At 45.0% G+C, this 13,049-nt stretch overlaps 1 protein-coding gene across 1 annotated transcript in view; it reads left to right on the top strand.

Moving 5' to 3' along the window:
• FNDC3B (fibronectin type III domain containing 3B) overlaps positions 1–13,049 on the top strand; it is a 213,803-nt gene that overhangs the window by 135,525 nt on the left and 65,229 nt on the right. The window contains exons 8-11 of the mRNA XM_054204807.1: positions 3,800–3,957; positions 6,263–6,322; positions 9,629–9,767; positions 10,104–10,157. Coding sequence (XP_054060782.1) covers positions 3,800–3,957; positions 6,263–6,322; positions 9,629–9,767; positions 10,104–10,157 — 411 coding nt within the window. The remainder of the gene's footprint in view (positions 1–3,799; positions 3,958–6,262; positions 6,323–9,628; positions 9,768–10,103; positions 10,158–13,049) is intronic.

Here is a 13,049-nt window from a genome sequence, read left to right as displayed (position 1 = left end):
CATATTTAATCGTCGGGATTTTTTGCCTAAAATTGCAGGATTCGAGCCACAGTTTAAAAGCGAAATCTGGGCCCGGTAATAACCGTGAATGCATTTGACCCCAGGTCTTTCAAGCGTTGCCCTCGAGGGAGTAAATGAATGTTGCTGGCGGTGGAGTTTCTCACACATACAATGAGACCCCGGACCACACGATGCCTGTGAACGCTAACCCGGAATTTGAAAGATAATGAAAGTTGTACAGAAACATTGTTCGTTACCTGAAAGACGGGAAGGACCGATATTCATCGGTCTTGTAACCTTATTAAAGTAGTGCAGGAGTTGGGATTCTTTCCCAGGGGCTTTTATAAAATAATTATTTACACCGCCGCGTTTTGATAGCGCGGAAAGCAGGCGTTCACTGTGTAAACGGAGAAGTTTTCAGAAACTAATTAACTGTGCCTTTCACCGGCCGTACAAAACGCCTTGTGGGAGAATCTTTTGTTAGGTCTGGGCTAAAAGGCCAGGCGGGTCCTGTTCAAAGCGAACACGGCAATTTTGGGGACGGATGAGACAGGCTGGGGTAAGTAGAAAGCAGCGCAAAGATTTACCTGCCCAGCCTGTGAAGAGATGCTCTGGCTGCTTATATTTTTGTCAGATGGAATTAGCGCACCATTAATGAACAATAAACCGGTTTGTTGTTTTTTTTTTTACTTGCAGCTAAGTGTTTATGTCTGCAATTTCAGTAGTGACATTAAGGCCACCACCGGGACGTTAGCTGTGCTGTTCCTTGCAGCATGGAAAAGAGCTGGTCCGGATCTGCTCAGCTGCTCGGTATCTGTGGAAAGGTGCCGGTTTGCCTTGGTGTAAGTGAGAAAAGTTGGAGTTAAAGCTACTGAGCGTATCATAATCCCATTTCGTTAATTTACCCTTTTTCACAGCAAAGCTGGTGCTTCCTGCTCCGGGCAGGAGCTCCTCGGTGCAGTCAAGTGGTGGCTTTGGCTGTTAAATCAGACGTCGGAGAGATACGCCTTTGGCTGGTAAAGGTGATATGGTATCGAGTGACCGAGTCGCAGATAGGTTTATCTCTCGCCGTACAAATAAATCCGGTCGCGGTGCTCGCGCTGACGTGCACGGTGCCGTTCTGCTTTCTGTACCCAGGGAGTCCATGCCCTCGCCTTTGCCGACTTTATCATGCAGTGACCCCTCGCTTGCTTTGCTGCGCTTGCCGGGTGTACTGGGTGCAGCCAAGAATTGTATTTAAGGATTTCTGGTGTTTATTCTGAAAGCCGCAGCGGCGGTTACGGCGTGCGTGACACCCCCAGGGCAGGGCAGCCCCTCTCTCAGCGCTGCACCGCTGAGAAGTTCATGGTGCAGCTGGAGCAGCCGAGCAATTTGGACTCTTCTCCTCGGCGTGGAAAAGTCTGCCCGCTGGCTTCAGAAAAATACCCCGAACAGTTTCTAGTGGTTAGTCCGTAAGATACTTTCTCTTATTTTACGAAAGACCTAACTTTTCACAGATTGCTAAAGTTCACGAAAGGCCAGAGTTTTTGCCGTATGCAGAATATATACGTGTGTCCTGGGGAGTAGTCGGAGAGAAAAACATTTCGATAGAACATTGGCAGGATATCGTGCCTCCAGCTCCAAGTCTGGCTGAATTTATGAAAAACAATTATGCAAGCATATTTCCATACTAAAAGAAACTGCGTGTTGATGGGCTGAGCTGGCATAGTAGTAATGTATGTTAAAAAAAAAAAAAAGTCCATTTGGATCTTACTCCCCGGTTTTCTGATCAAAATATTATTTAAAATACAGACTTCTAGCTCTAAACATCTTTGTCACAATTGCATTCATGTACATGTGGGTGTATATCTCAAAAATTGAACTTATTTGTCTTATTTCAGTCATTCAAGATTCTTATAAACGATCTAATCCAGTAGATTAGATCACTGGTCCAAGCTTTGGAAGCAAACATCGATTTCATAGCATCAAAAAAATGTGACTAGAGCAAGAAATCCCTTGAAAATTCATACGAGAATTTGCGTGTTCATATTTTTTACCAAAAAAAAAAAAAAAAAAGGCTTGGTGCTACTTAAAGCTTCTTGCCTTACAACTTGTTTTTCACATTAGGTGGAACAGAGGTTTTCTTTTTGGCAAGACTTGAGTGTGCCGCTATAAATGAAAATCTCGAACTTCTGGGAGCACGGTGCTTAAGTTAAGATGAGGCGTTTCGTGGTGTCGCCTACTTGTTGGGCCGTTAAAAACGGATTTATGACTTGCTCAGAAAGAATCGGCTTGATATACGGGTATCGCACACAACAGTTGCAGTGCTCTTCAGCGGAAGCAAGGTGTTTTCACGTGAGAAGTTAAATCTTCTCCTTTACGTAAAGATACCCAGAAGCCGGATTTGTAAGCAGGCAGCCCCTGAAAGCTGATCGCTAATATTTCATTAGCAAATCATTTATGGGTAAGGTGTTTCAATTGTCTCAAGAAAAGCGTAGGAAATGTGTAACTGAGCACCTGCATCATTCATCTTACACCTTCTGAAATAACAACCTTTCGCTCCGTCTGTTGGAAAAAATCTGGTAAAATGATAGAACCGGTGAAACGTGATGCGTAGGAGAAATGAAGAAAGACTATAACACCTCATGCTTTGATTCCTCCTCATGGGGCTAGCTAAAACAGAAATATTCTTTACCTTTTTGCTACTGTTAAGAAAGAAAAACGACGATTCCTTTATGAAAAGAGTTTGTGTCTGTGGAGGCTTTGAGGCTTCCCTGGGCTTTTTTCGGAAGGCGTGCATAAAAACGCTGTGCTGTTTTTCCAAGAATAGCCAGTGCAAATATTAGGTTGTTTTATTTCTTTTTCTTTTGAGACACTGATTTGGGGGGATTTTTTTTTTTTTTTCTTCTCTCTTGGCTTGTTCTCGGGGAAGCTGCTGTTGGGTACGTGCCGGTGATGGATGCTGCCGCCGGTACCCTGCCAGAGGCAGGTGAGAAAGGTGCTGCTGGTTCTGTAAGCGCGGGCAGTCTAGGGTTGCGTGGACCTGTGGTTCCAGAAGAGTACGGCTGCACTGGTGGGATGAGAAAATTGTTTTGATGCAGGGGTTTGAGGTATTTTTTCTGTGTTTTATGAAAAGAGAATCCTCGCCCCTTTGCCGTGGAGGCGTCGCACCCCGGGGTGACTACAGATCACACATGCAGGCACGAAGTCATTGATTTGCAATGTAATTTTTAATTGGCAAGTGGGACTTCTGTTGTGATTTTTTTTTTTTTTCCCCCCTTATGCTATTGTGTCAGCGCAACCTTGCAGACTGAATTGGTTTGGGTTTTTGGGGGTTTTTTTTACTTACTTGCAGTTGAATTATTGCAGTTTCAAATTACAAGAAGGAACGGGATGACTGAAAAAGCCGTCAGAGTTTTTATTGGAGAACCTGCCTAACAAAAGCTTTAGAAAAATAATTATTTACAAAACAATGTATAGAATAGTGTCTTTGTTCCACTTCTACTTGCCTTCTGGCAATGGCCACGGCAGCAGGTACCTGCAGAATGGTGCGAGGCGTCCTTTGGTGGATGCTCAGACAGTGACGAGCCAGCTCGCTGCCGGGGGACACCTCTCCGTGTTCCGCATCTGTTAGGGATTAGCTCATGCCATAAATCTGTATTTTGGTTTCTGTTGTCGATGACCGTTTCTGACCCTTTTCACCTCTAGCTCTGAAATTTCCTTTTTACAAGAAACCGATTGCGAAGATGCAAGCAACAGGCAAATGCTTGGAGAACAGTGTTTTTCTCGGAATTCAGAGTAACTGCTGTTTCTTTTATAGGTTACGAATATTCAAGCAAGAACAGTTTTACTTTCCTGGTCACCTCCCACCGGCCTTCTAAATGCAGACAGACACAACAACGGTTTGCCTTACACCTGTACCTACGAGGTTGCCTTATCGGATAAAGGGAGGGATGGAAAATACAAGATAATTTACAGGTAATCACAGCGTCATTTTTACACTTGTGGTTTTGTTAGGAATGAATTCTCCGAGTTCTTCAGGGTGTGTTTTGGCACGTCTGGCAGTGGCAGAAAAAAAAGGCTCCTTTGGATGCCCTGTAATTGCTGCCTCGCTGCCCCATCAGCCCCCCCTGGCTGGAGGAGCCTGTGGGGACCTTGTCGAGTGCATGTCACCAGGTCCCCAACTGCCATCCCTTCCCACCTGCACGGGGCATATCCTGCTTACGATGCCGTCTCTCCCATTGCAGATGAAAAGGTTACTTTTCCCTCTTAGGCTAAATGTCGAAACCTCTGGAGTATACCACGCAGGCAGGATGGCTGCCTTCCTAATGGGCTGTGTTTGTGCGGACTCGCAGAATGAAGAGCAGTAAAGCTTGCTTTTTGAGCTAACGAGCAAAAATTTGAGGCCTTTACTGCTTCCTAGTGTCTTAGAGGAGCAGAGGAGGGAGCATGCCAATCGGTAGGCTCTATAGCCTCCCCAGAAAAACCCGAATTCTTGGCCCTCAGCAGTCTTCAGTAAAAATTCTGAGGGATTTCTCTATCTCTCCTTCCAGAGATCCTCTGAGCTCAGTCTGTGATCAAGTACATATGGTCCTGTGCCTTTCTTTTTCCCTGCTAATGACGTTGAGGATAGAAAATTTTGCGATGTGACCTCGGCTGTTGTGCAATAGCTAATCCTTCCCAAATCTCATTAAATAGACTCCAGGTGGTACAGCATTTATGGAATTACCTCTTGAGATCAAACTGTCTCCTTTCTCAAAACGTCCTGTGAATTAGGGTATTCCTCCTGCTATGCTAAAGGCAGGTCCGCGTGAACTGTCTTGGCTAATATAAAAAGAGCGTATTAAGCAGGGAATGCTGCCTGGTTAATTATTTATTTTTTTTAAAGTTTGTTTTTTTTTTTTTCCTGGTATTTACACTAGCTGTTTGTGAGCCAGCCCGAGCATCTCTGTAGGTTAACGCGTGCCGCGGAGCTCTTAAAAGGGGAAGAACGCTTTCCTAGTACTTGTTGTGCTTGCTGGGGTGATGGCTGCACATTTTCTCCCGGTTGTGAAATGCTGTGCATCTGTTTTAAAGCGGCGAGTAGGAATCTGCCTCCTGCCGCTGGCCCGAGTACGGCCATTAGCTTCGTGTGGTACGCTCCGGCACGAGCAGCGCGGATCCTGATTACTACAGGCGAAACCGAGCCTGCAATTACGTCGAATACTTTGTCTTTGCAAGGAGGTGCGCTCATTTCAGAGGGGAAAAAAGCTGAATTTGCAGAGCATTGGACTATTAAGGAAAAAAAAAAAAAAAAAAAGGTTTTTAGTGGATTTCTGGCAGCCCAGCAGGCGTGCGCTTTCTGCTTGATTTTGTTCTCTTGATTTTGAGCTGTCTCCCTGTATTTGTCCAGCTAGATATGAAATATTTCTTTATGCTAAACTGAGAATTTTCTTGTTTCCCGTATTTTGATAGAATCATGAGTAAGCTAAGCACTTACATGAGGTGGCTATTACTTAATAAGCACTGACCCGTACCTTAATCTTCACCGAACTGGCAACACGTGACTGAGCCTAATGTTCATTTACCAGCAAACAAACCAGAAGGAAAAAGAATAGCCCTAACTCTGTTGGCTCCATTTGAAATGAATAGATTATATGTTGGTTTTTTCCTAAAAATGTCTGAAATACTGTGCTTTTACTTCTCTTGGTATTGAAAGAGATCCGGGTCCAGCTGTTCGGGCATTAATTTAACGTCTCCTTGTCGTGGTCCTCACAGAGAACGCGGTTCTGGACGAGAAAGCAAATAAGCGAAACGTTTGTGCAAGAAACTGCAATTTTTCCTCTGAAAGTGACACTCAGTTCAATGATGCTCAGTTTTTATAAAGTATTTTGAAATAGGGAACATGCAGAAAGTACAGATGTAACGTATCAATTCTTCTCCTTTCAGCTCTGGGAGGGTTGAAAAACACTTTTGAGTTTTATGCAAATATCAACAAAATGTAAGGATAGCATTGAAATAAAGCTGTGTAGCTAATTACCATATAAATTGGGATGATAACTACTTTTCTGTTATGTATACGGAGCTTTATGAAGTTTTCAAGAAACATGAAGTACGTTGACAAGTTGTTGGTGTGTTGTTTCCTACTGGTTTTCTGTGGTGGGATGGTTTGGTTTTTTTTCTTCTTTCAAATCGTAACATGAGGGCGTCGCTAGTCACTGGAAAGTCGCTAGCAGTGCTAAGTGTCATATTGCTTTTCATAATTCACTCATTTGTTGGTTTGGGGCTTTTTTTTTTCCTGCAGCGGAGAAGAATTAGAATATAACCTGAAAGACCTTAGGCCAGCAACAGATTATCACGTCAGGTGAGTTAAGTGTGGCTATGAACCTCGCTTAAATAGAAACCCTTCAATTATATGAGAGTAAATGTGAAAGTTTTTTATCTAACTGTATGTTATAGCTCAAAAATGTCATGGTCACCTCTGTAGGTGTTTTTTCAGTGGCTTCTAAATATTTCCCGAGAGATTTTTATCATGGACTTTAAGTTATGAGAGTGCTTTTTGAACAATATGTTTTCTGTCTTGTTGCCAGCGCTATAGTAAGAGGAAAAAAGACACCTACATATCTATTCTTTTATATATATATATTTTTAATATATATTTTTTTATATATCTATATAAAAAAATATGTATGAAAAAAATAGGCCTGAAAGTGCTTGTGTATAAAAGCAGGATACCTCAAGCTTCTTAAAAATTTGGCTCAAGCAACTTTCTTCAGTTATTGTAGCACAGGTGTGGTTGCGCTGAAAGTTCTCCAGCACTCTTTCTTCATAAATGCTCCTTCTGCGTGTCGTAAACCTGCTGATTACAGGTCCATCTGACCATAGTAATATCAGCATTTATTTAAAAAAAATTATGAATTCACACTGGCCTGTCTGGGTATTTTCAGAGCGTATTTCTTTTTGATTCTAAAAACATGTTTTACGTGTTTATTAACTATTAACACGTTCTCCGTTCTGCTCCCTGATGTTTTAAACCCCATCTGTGGGTGTTATCTGCTCGCATTGCATTTTTTTTAAAGACTTTGCTTATGAACCGAGGCTGCAAATTCACATCCTGTTCACTTACGCTCAATATCCTTTTTAGAAAAAAATAAATCCTTTCACTCCTGTCTATTGTTTCCTTCTGTTTTTCCAGACGAGGGCTAGGTTTGGCGTGCTTTTTCACATCAAGGCTGCTACTGTTTGTTAAACTTGAGAGAACAAACGCTTTGCTTTTGAGCTTTAAAAATGACCCAGCACCAAAATGTGTCTGGCTTTGCTCTAATGCTATAGACGGTGGCGGTTTTTTTTTTAAAGGATACTTTCTACTGGAGCCCTAAAAGGAACTTTTCAAATAGAAGTACAACAGCAGAAGTAACTTCTTGTAAATAAGGAGGGCCACGAAGATGCTGGGAGGGCTGGAGCCCCTCTGCTGTGAGGACAGGCTGAGAGAGCTGGGGGGGTTCAGCCTGGAGAAGAGAAGGCTCCGGGGAGACCTTATAGTGGCCTTCCAGTCCCTGAAGGGGGCTACAGGAAAGCTGGGGAGGGGCTGTTTGCAAGGGCATGTAGGGATAGGACGAGGGGCAATGGTTTAAACCAGAGCAGGGCAGGTTTAGGTTAGACATCAGGAAGAAGTTCTTTACACTGAGGGTGGTGAGCCCCTGGCCCAGGTTGCCCAGAGAGGCGGTGGAGGCCCCATCCCTGGAGACATTCAAGGCCAGGCTGGATGAGGCTCTGAGCAACCTGATCTAGTTGAAGATGTCCCTGCTACTGCAGGGGGGTGGGACTAGATGGCCTTTAAAGGTCCCTTCCAACCCAACACATTCTATGATTCTAAGTCACAGATGTGGTCTCCCAGGTTGGGCAGCAGTCCCAGCCCTCGTGGCAAATGGATGGGAGGGAGGAGGAGAAGGCTGTAAAACACCTGCTGAGCTTCCTGCTGAACGCAATGGAGCGTTGCTTCTAAAGCCAGCTTCAAACAGCAGCGGGGCGTTGAGATCTTGTGCCATTTTCAGGGGCGTTGCAGGTATTTGCCCCGTGTCCTGGACGACTTCTTTCTCCCTACCTCCAGCTCCCTCCGCCTTCCTGCGGGTCTGCCAAATTAGAAATTGTCTGTGAGCGCTTAGCAATAGCTTCTGTTGAAAAAGAAGTGACTGCCAAATATAAAAGTCGGTCTTAAAAAGCAGCAATGTGCATTTGTAGTGCAGGGAACCGACGCTGAAAAGGCCAGCTCTTTGCTTTCCACAACAATTTTTTTTTTTTCTTCACTGAAACTGCGTTATGTATTAACGCCTGTGAGGAAATAAATCTGTTAGGTAAAGAAATTTCTGGGGCCAGCAGTTAGTCGGCAGATCGCCTTGGGTCTCCTTCACCTTGGCAACATCCCTCAGGGCTTCGTCTCCGCACCGAGAAGCTGCTGGCGCTTGCTCCTGCCTTGCCCACAGCAACCTGGGTCCCTCCAAACCTACCCCCTGCATTTCTTCAATATTTGGTGTTTTGGTACCTTCAGAGATGCCTGTGCTCGGTGTTTCGGGGACGTGCAGAAGATGCTCGTTAAGCTCATTTTCACATGGTTGTATTCCCCGATGGTGGTGTCTTTGGTGCTTGGCCACGCTAATTCCCAGCACACGGACAAACCGTTTGCTAGACGCAGTCTCAATTAATTAATTGCATTTCTTTTCACTCCTGACTGCTATAACAGGTGATGGGCGAAGCAGTGCTATAGCAGTTCTGGTGAACCTCCCCCGAAAGGTTTGATTCTACGTAGGTGGTCATTGTATGTAAATTACTCTTATCTGCTGAAAACAAAATTAGAAATTGCCCTTTCTTAAACTCTGCATTCAAGTGCACAATAGCTACAGCCAGCTCCGAGGTCATCGTCTGGTCATGGTTTGAACAGGGGGGTTTTTTTTGAGTAGAAAACTTCCAATTTGCACTTTTCTTTTGCTGCGTGGAAAACGTGAAAGGAAAAAATAACATCATTAATTTTTCAGAGAAAAGCACTCCGTGAGGAAGTGCTCAGCGGTATTGTATTTGCTTTCCCACATGATTTGGCATTGTATATCCCCCTCTGGCTTGCTAGATGGAGGATTTCCCTGAAATCAAATTTGCTTTGAAGATTTTTAGTTTTATCAGAGCAATGTTCCTGAGCTGTGTTGGGTCTAATTCGTGGAGGTCCACTACGTTGACACCTGAGGTATGGAGGCGAAGCTTGTACCCATGGAAGGAGACCAGCAGTTGCCACCACTCAACATGGTACACGTGAATCAAGTGTAAAGCGGGCATTAAATTCTATACCTTTTTCTCAGGAGTTCATGTTTTCTGTTGTATTGCAAAGAGGATTTTAGCACGGTGCGTGAAAGTCCGGCAATAGGCAAGGAAATGGTGGAAGGAAAAGACGATAACTAGTGGTCTGTGGGAGCGTTTGCACAAAGCATTGTGATATTCCCTTTCTGCTGTGAATTTTTTTTGCGTACTTGTTATCAAGTGAAGTAGAATAATGGTAGCCACTGGTCTGTGAGAAATCTGTCATTGGTGGATGGCATCGGGGATGCCGATACTGTGGCTGAGGCAGTGCTGTCTCATCTTGAACCGTCAGCAAATGTATATCCCATTTGGATGTTGTTTCCAGGGTATATGCAATGTACAACTCAGTCAAGGGATCCTGCTCGGAGCCAGTAAGCTTCACCACTCACAGCTCAGCACCAGAGTGTCCCTTCCCACCCAAACCCTCGCACAGGACCAAAAGCTCCTTAACCTTACAATGGAAGGTAGGTTAACGCTTGGATCGGGCGAGAAAGCCGTGAAAAATACGCTTTACTGACAGTGAGCGTAACCGCTGAAAATAATTGAAAGCGGAGACAGTCATTTTTCAGTAAGGGACTTGAACTTGCTGTACTCTGACAAATCCCTCCCCGTGCACTGACTTGACTTTTGAAATGTGTGTGTTTCATTACGTCCAGCTTCTTCTCGGTATTTGTTAAGAGGTTGCCAAGCTATGTGCAAACCCCAGCTTTGGTTTCACTTCCAACTGTAGTCATTGGCCTGGGGGGGGAATTAGTTTCCTCTATTCCCCCACATCACCTTTTGTTTGTTTTTGTCCGTAGGCACCCGTTGATAATGGTTCAAAAATCACCAGCTACCTTCTGGAGTGGGATGAGGTAAGTAGTTGAAATAAATACATAAATAAACGACACTCGGCCTTTCCAAGGATTTGCTGAGTAAAGAAAAATAATTAAACACAGGAGAAAGTCGAAGCAGGCAAATGAAATCCTGATGGCATTAGGTAAAGAGTTGGAAAGGTGAAAGGGGCAGTGGGGGAAAAACTTTTCAGTGTATTTTATACAGAGACAATGTTCTGCTTCTGTAGTCTTGAAATCTAACTTTTTATCACTCGTTTGGTATAGTTTATTTGTCAATTAACATTACTTATTATTGAGTTACTCGTGGTGTATCTTAGAGTTGCGTTGGTGATCTCCTTCTTCTGGACGCTGAGTGCAGAATGAGCGCACTGTTCCTACCTCAAGGGAGAAGAGGTGTCATCTGTCCTACAGATGATGTATTGTCCTTTACATAGTGGCAATTAATGCCCTTCCAGACACAAAAGGAAATAAGTTTCTTTGTCCCAAAGATCTCACGCAGCGTGCTGTTGGGGAGTGCGCCAAAGGCCAGATTTGCCGGGTCCTGTCTGAGTCCTCCCTTCCATTGTGCAAGCTTTTCTGCAGAAAGCCTGACTCAGTGGATATCGTATTTGAAGGAAAAAATACGTTTGGGGTGACAGAAGAGGCTGGGGCAACACGTAAAGAAAACAGGTGATGAGTCAGGAAATGAAGAGTGTGACGGGGTGTTTAGCTGTACAGTCCGAGAAATGTCTCTTGAGGGTTTTACTCGTCTAAAACTAAATATCCGAAAGGGAATATTCTGTTATGAATCGTTTTCCTGCATTTCACTGTTAACGCGTTGCCAGATCAGTCTGCTGCGTGTTGGATGTTTGGAACCGCTGGCTGTGCAAGCATTTGTTGTATGCAGTATCACAGCGAGCGGGGTCTACGTGATGAGAAACCCACCTGGAGCGCTGCATCCAGTTCTGGGCTCCCCGGTTCCAGAGGGACAGGGAACTGCTGGAGAGGGTGCAGCAAAGGGCTACCGAGATGCTGAGGGGACTGGAACACCTCTCTTACGAGGAAAGGCTGAGGGATTTGGGTCTCTTCAGTCTGCAAAAAAGACAACTGAGGGGGTCCTTATCAACACTTATAAATACTGAAAGGGTGGGTGTCAGGAGGATGGGGCCAGGCTCTTCTCAGTGGTGCCTGGGGACAGGACAAGAGGTAACGGGCACAAACTTGAGCATAGGAAGTCCCACCTAAACATGAGGAGGAACTTCTTTGCTGTGAGGGTGGCAGAGCCCTGGCACAGGCTGCCCAGAGAGGTGGTGGAGTCTCCGTCTCTGGAGACATTCCAAACCCGCCTGGACGCGTTGCTGTGCCACCTGCTCTGGGTGACCCTGCTGTGGCAGGGGGTTGGACGAGATGATCTCCAGAGGTCCCTTCCGACCCTATGATTCTATGAACTGAACTAAAACCAAACAAGAATTTCGGAATTGCGTCCTGTCGCTCTCTGCATGACGGAAGAGGGAAGCTCGTCAGTGAAGAAGGAAAAAAAGTGGAGTGTAAGGTCAGGGAAAAGGAGATTAAAAGGACGTTTCTCCAAAAGGATGGGCCAGAATGATGCCATTATATCTTCTCTGACACCTTGACTGTGCAGTTGTGATCTCTTGCAAGGCTTCCAGTAACTTGGAGCCACGGGAACGTGACAGCACCGAGCAGTGAAGTGGTGGAAACGGGAATGATTCCAGCCTGCAAAGGGAAGGGAAGCAACAGAAGGTCTTGTCAGAAGGAACACCAACAATAGACCATTAATACAGTGCAAATACTTTGGATGTTAATTTTGTAGTTTTCTTCACATGGAGCCTAGTCATAATTTTGAATATATGTAGGGCAATTCTTAAATGCTCTTGTCCTTTAAGCCCTTTAATGCGGAGTATATACCTAGAGGTTTCTCTTCAGAAGGAATTGTTATGATGTCCGCTTTTCACAGGGCGAAAGTCGTTTGGTTTAGGTGAACTCATGTACCAATGGGGAAAAAGGAAGGCATCCTGATTCCCTCAGTCTGTTGATTTTAATTTGCTGGTCTTGTCAGTAACAATCCTGAAAGCCGAGCCCCCAGTGGCTGGCGAGCCAGCAAAGATGAAAGATTATTCTCCATTAATCTGCACAGATGAACTCGATACCTCTCCAGTGGTTTGGCGTGACCCCTGACTGAAATGTAGTTGTCTGGTTGTGAGATAGTTAATGCCACAGGTGTAGCTTCTCTGAATTTTTTTTTTTTCCTCTGATATGAGACAGAAACGCAATTTTGAGTTGCTGAATTAAAGCTTGCTGCTGAGGCTTGTCGAGGAAAAAGTCAGGAGATGCAGGAGCCTCATCTACCTGCGACGGCGAGCTCGGCAAGCTGTTCTGCTCGCTTTTTCATGTGCCACTGCGAGTTGTGCCTCCGCCGTAGGGTGCGATTAGCTACCAGAGCTATGGCACCCAGGTACAAAAGAGAATTCACTTGCGATGCCCTGTACCCTCGCGCTTGGTTGTGTAAACTCCACCTAAGCGAAAGCACCGGCTGTTACAATGCCGCACTGTGTCCCGGGGAAATCAAGAAATAAATACATCAGGGGGGAGGGGGATGCTTGCCAGGCGGCGTGTGCTCTGCCAGATCGCAGCTAGAGCAACATTCATTAGCTACGGGGCACGGAATAAAATACAAACATGGGAAAATCAGCCATCAGAAGGAAATTAAATTGTGGCTGCAAAGCAGAGGGGGCTTTGCATGAGTGGAGAACAAGAAATCTAGCCCATGATAAAGTTAGAAAAACACCCTAAAATGGCAGGCTGCCTGGAGAAGTTGGGTCCCTTCCTAGGGAAGGGCAGCGTGGGAGTGAGCCGTGGCAATCCGTCGCGAGGCAGAGGTGATGCGCAGGTCCTGGAAAGCCGTGGGGCAAG

The sequence above is a fragment of the Rissa tridactyla genome, chromosome 6 (assembly GCF_028500815.1).
Source record: "Rissa tridactyla isolate bRisTri1 chromosome 6, bRisTri1.patW.cur.20221130, whole genome shotgun sequence".
NCBI lineage: Eukaryota > Metazoa > Chordata > Aves > Charadriiformes > Laridae > Rissa > Rissa tridactyla.
This window is presented reverse-complemented; position numbering and strand designations above follow the sequence as displayed.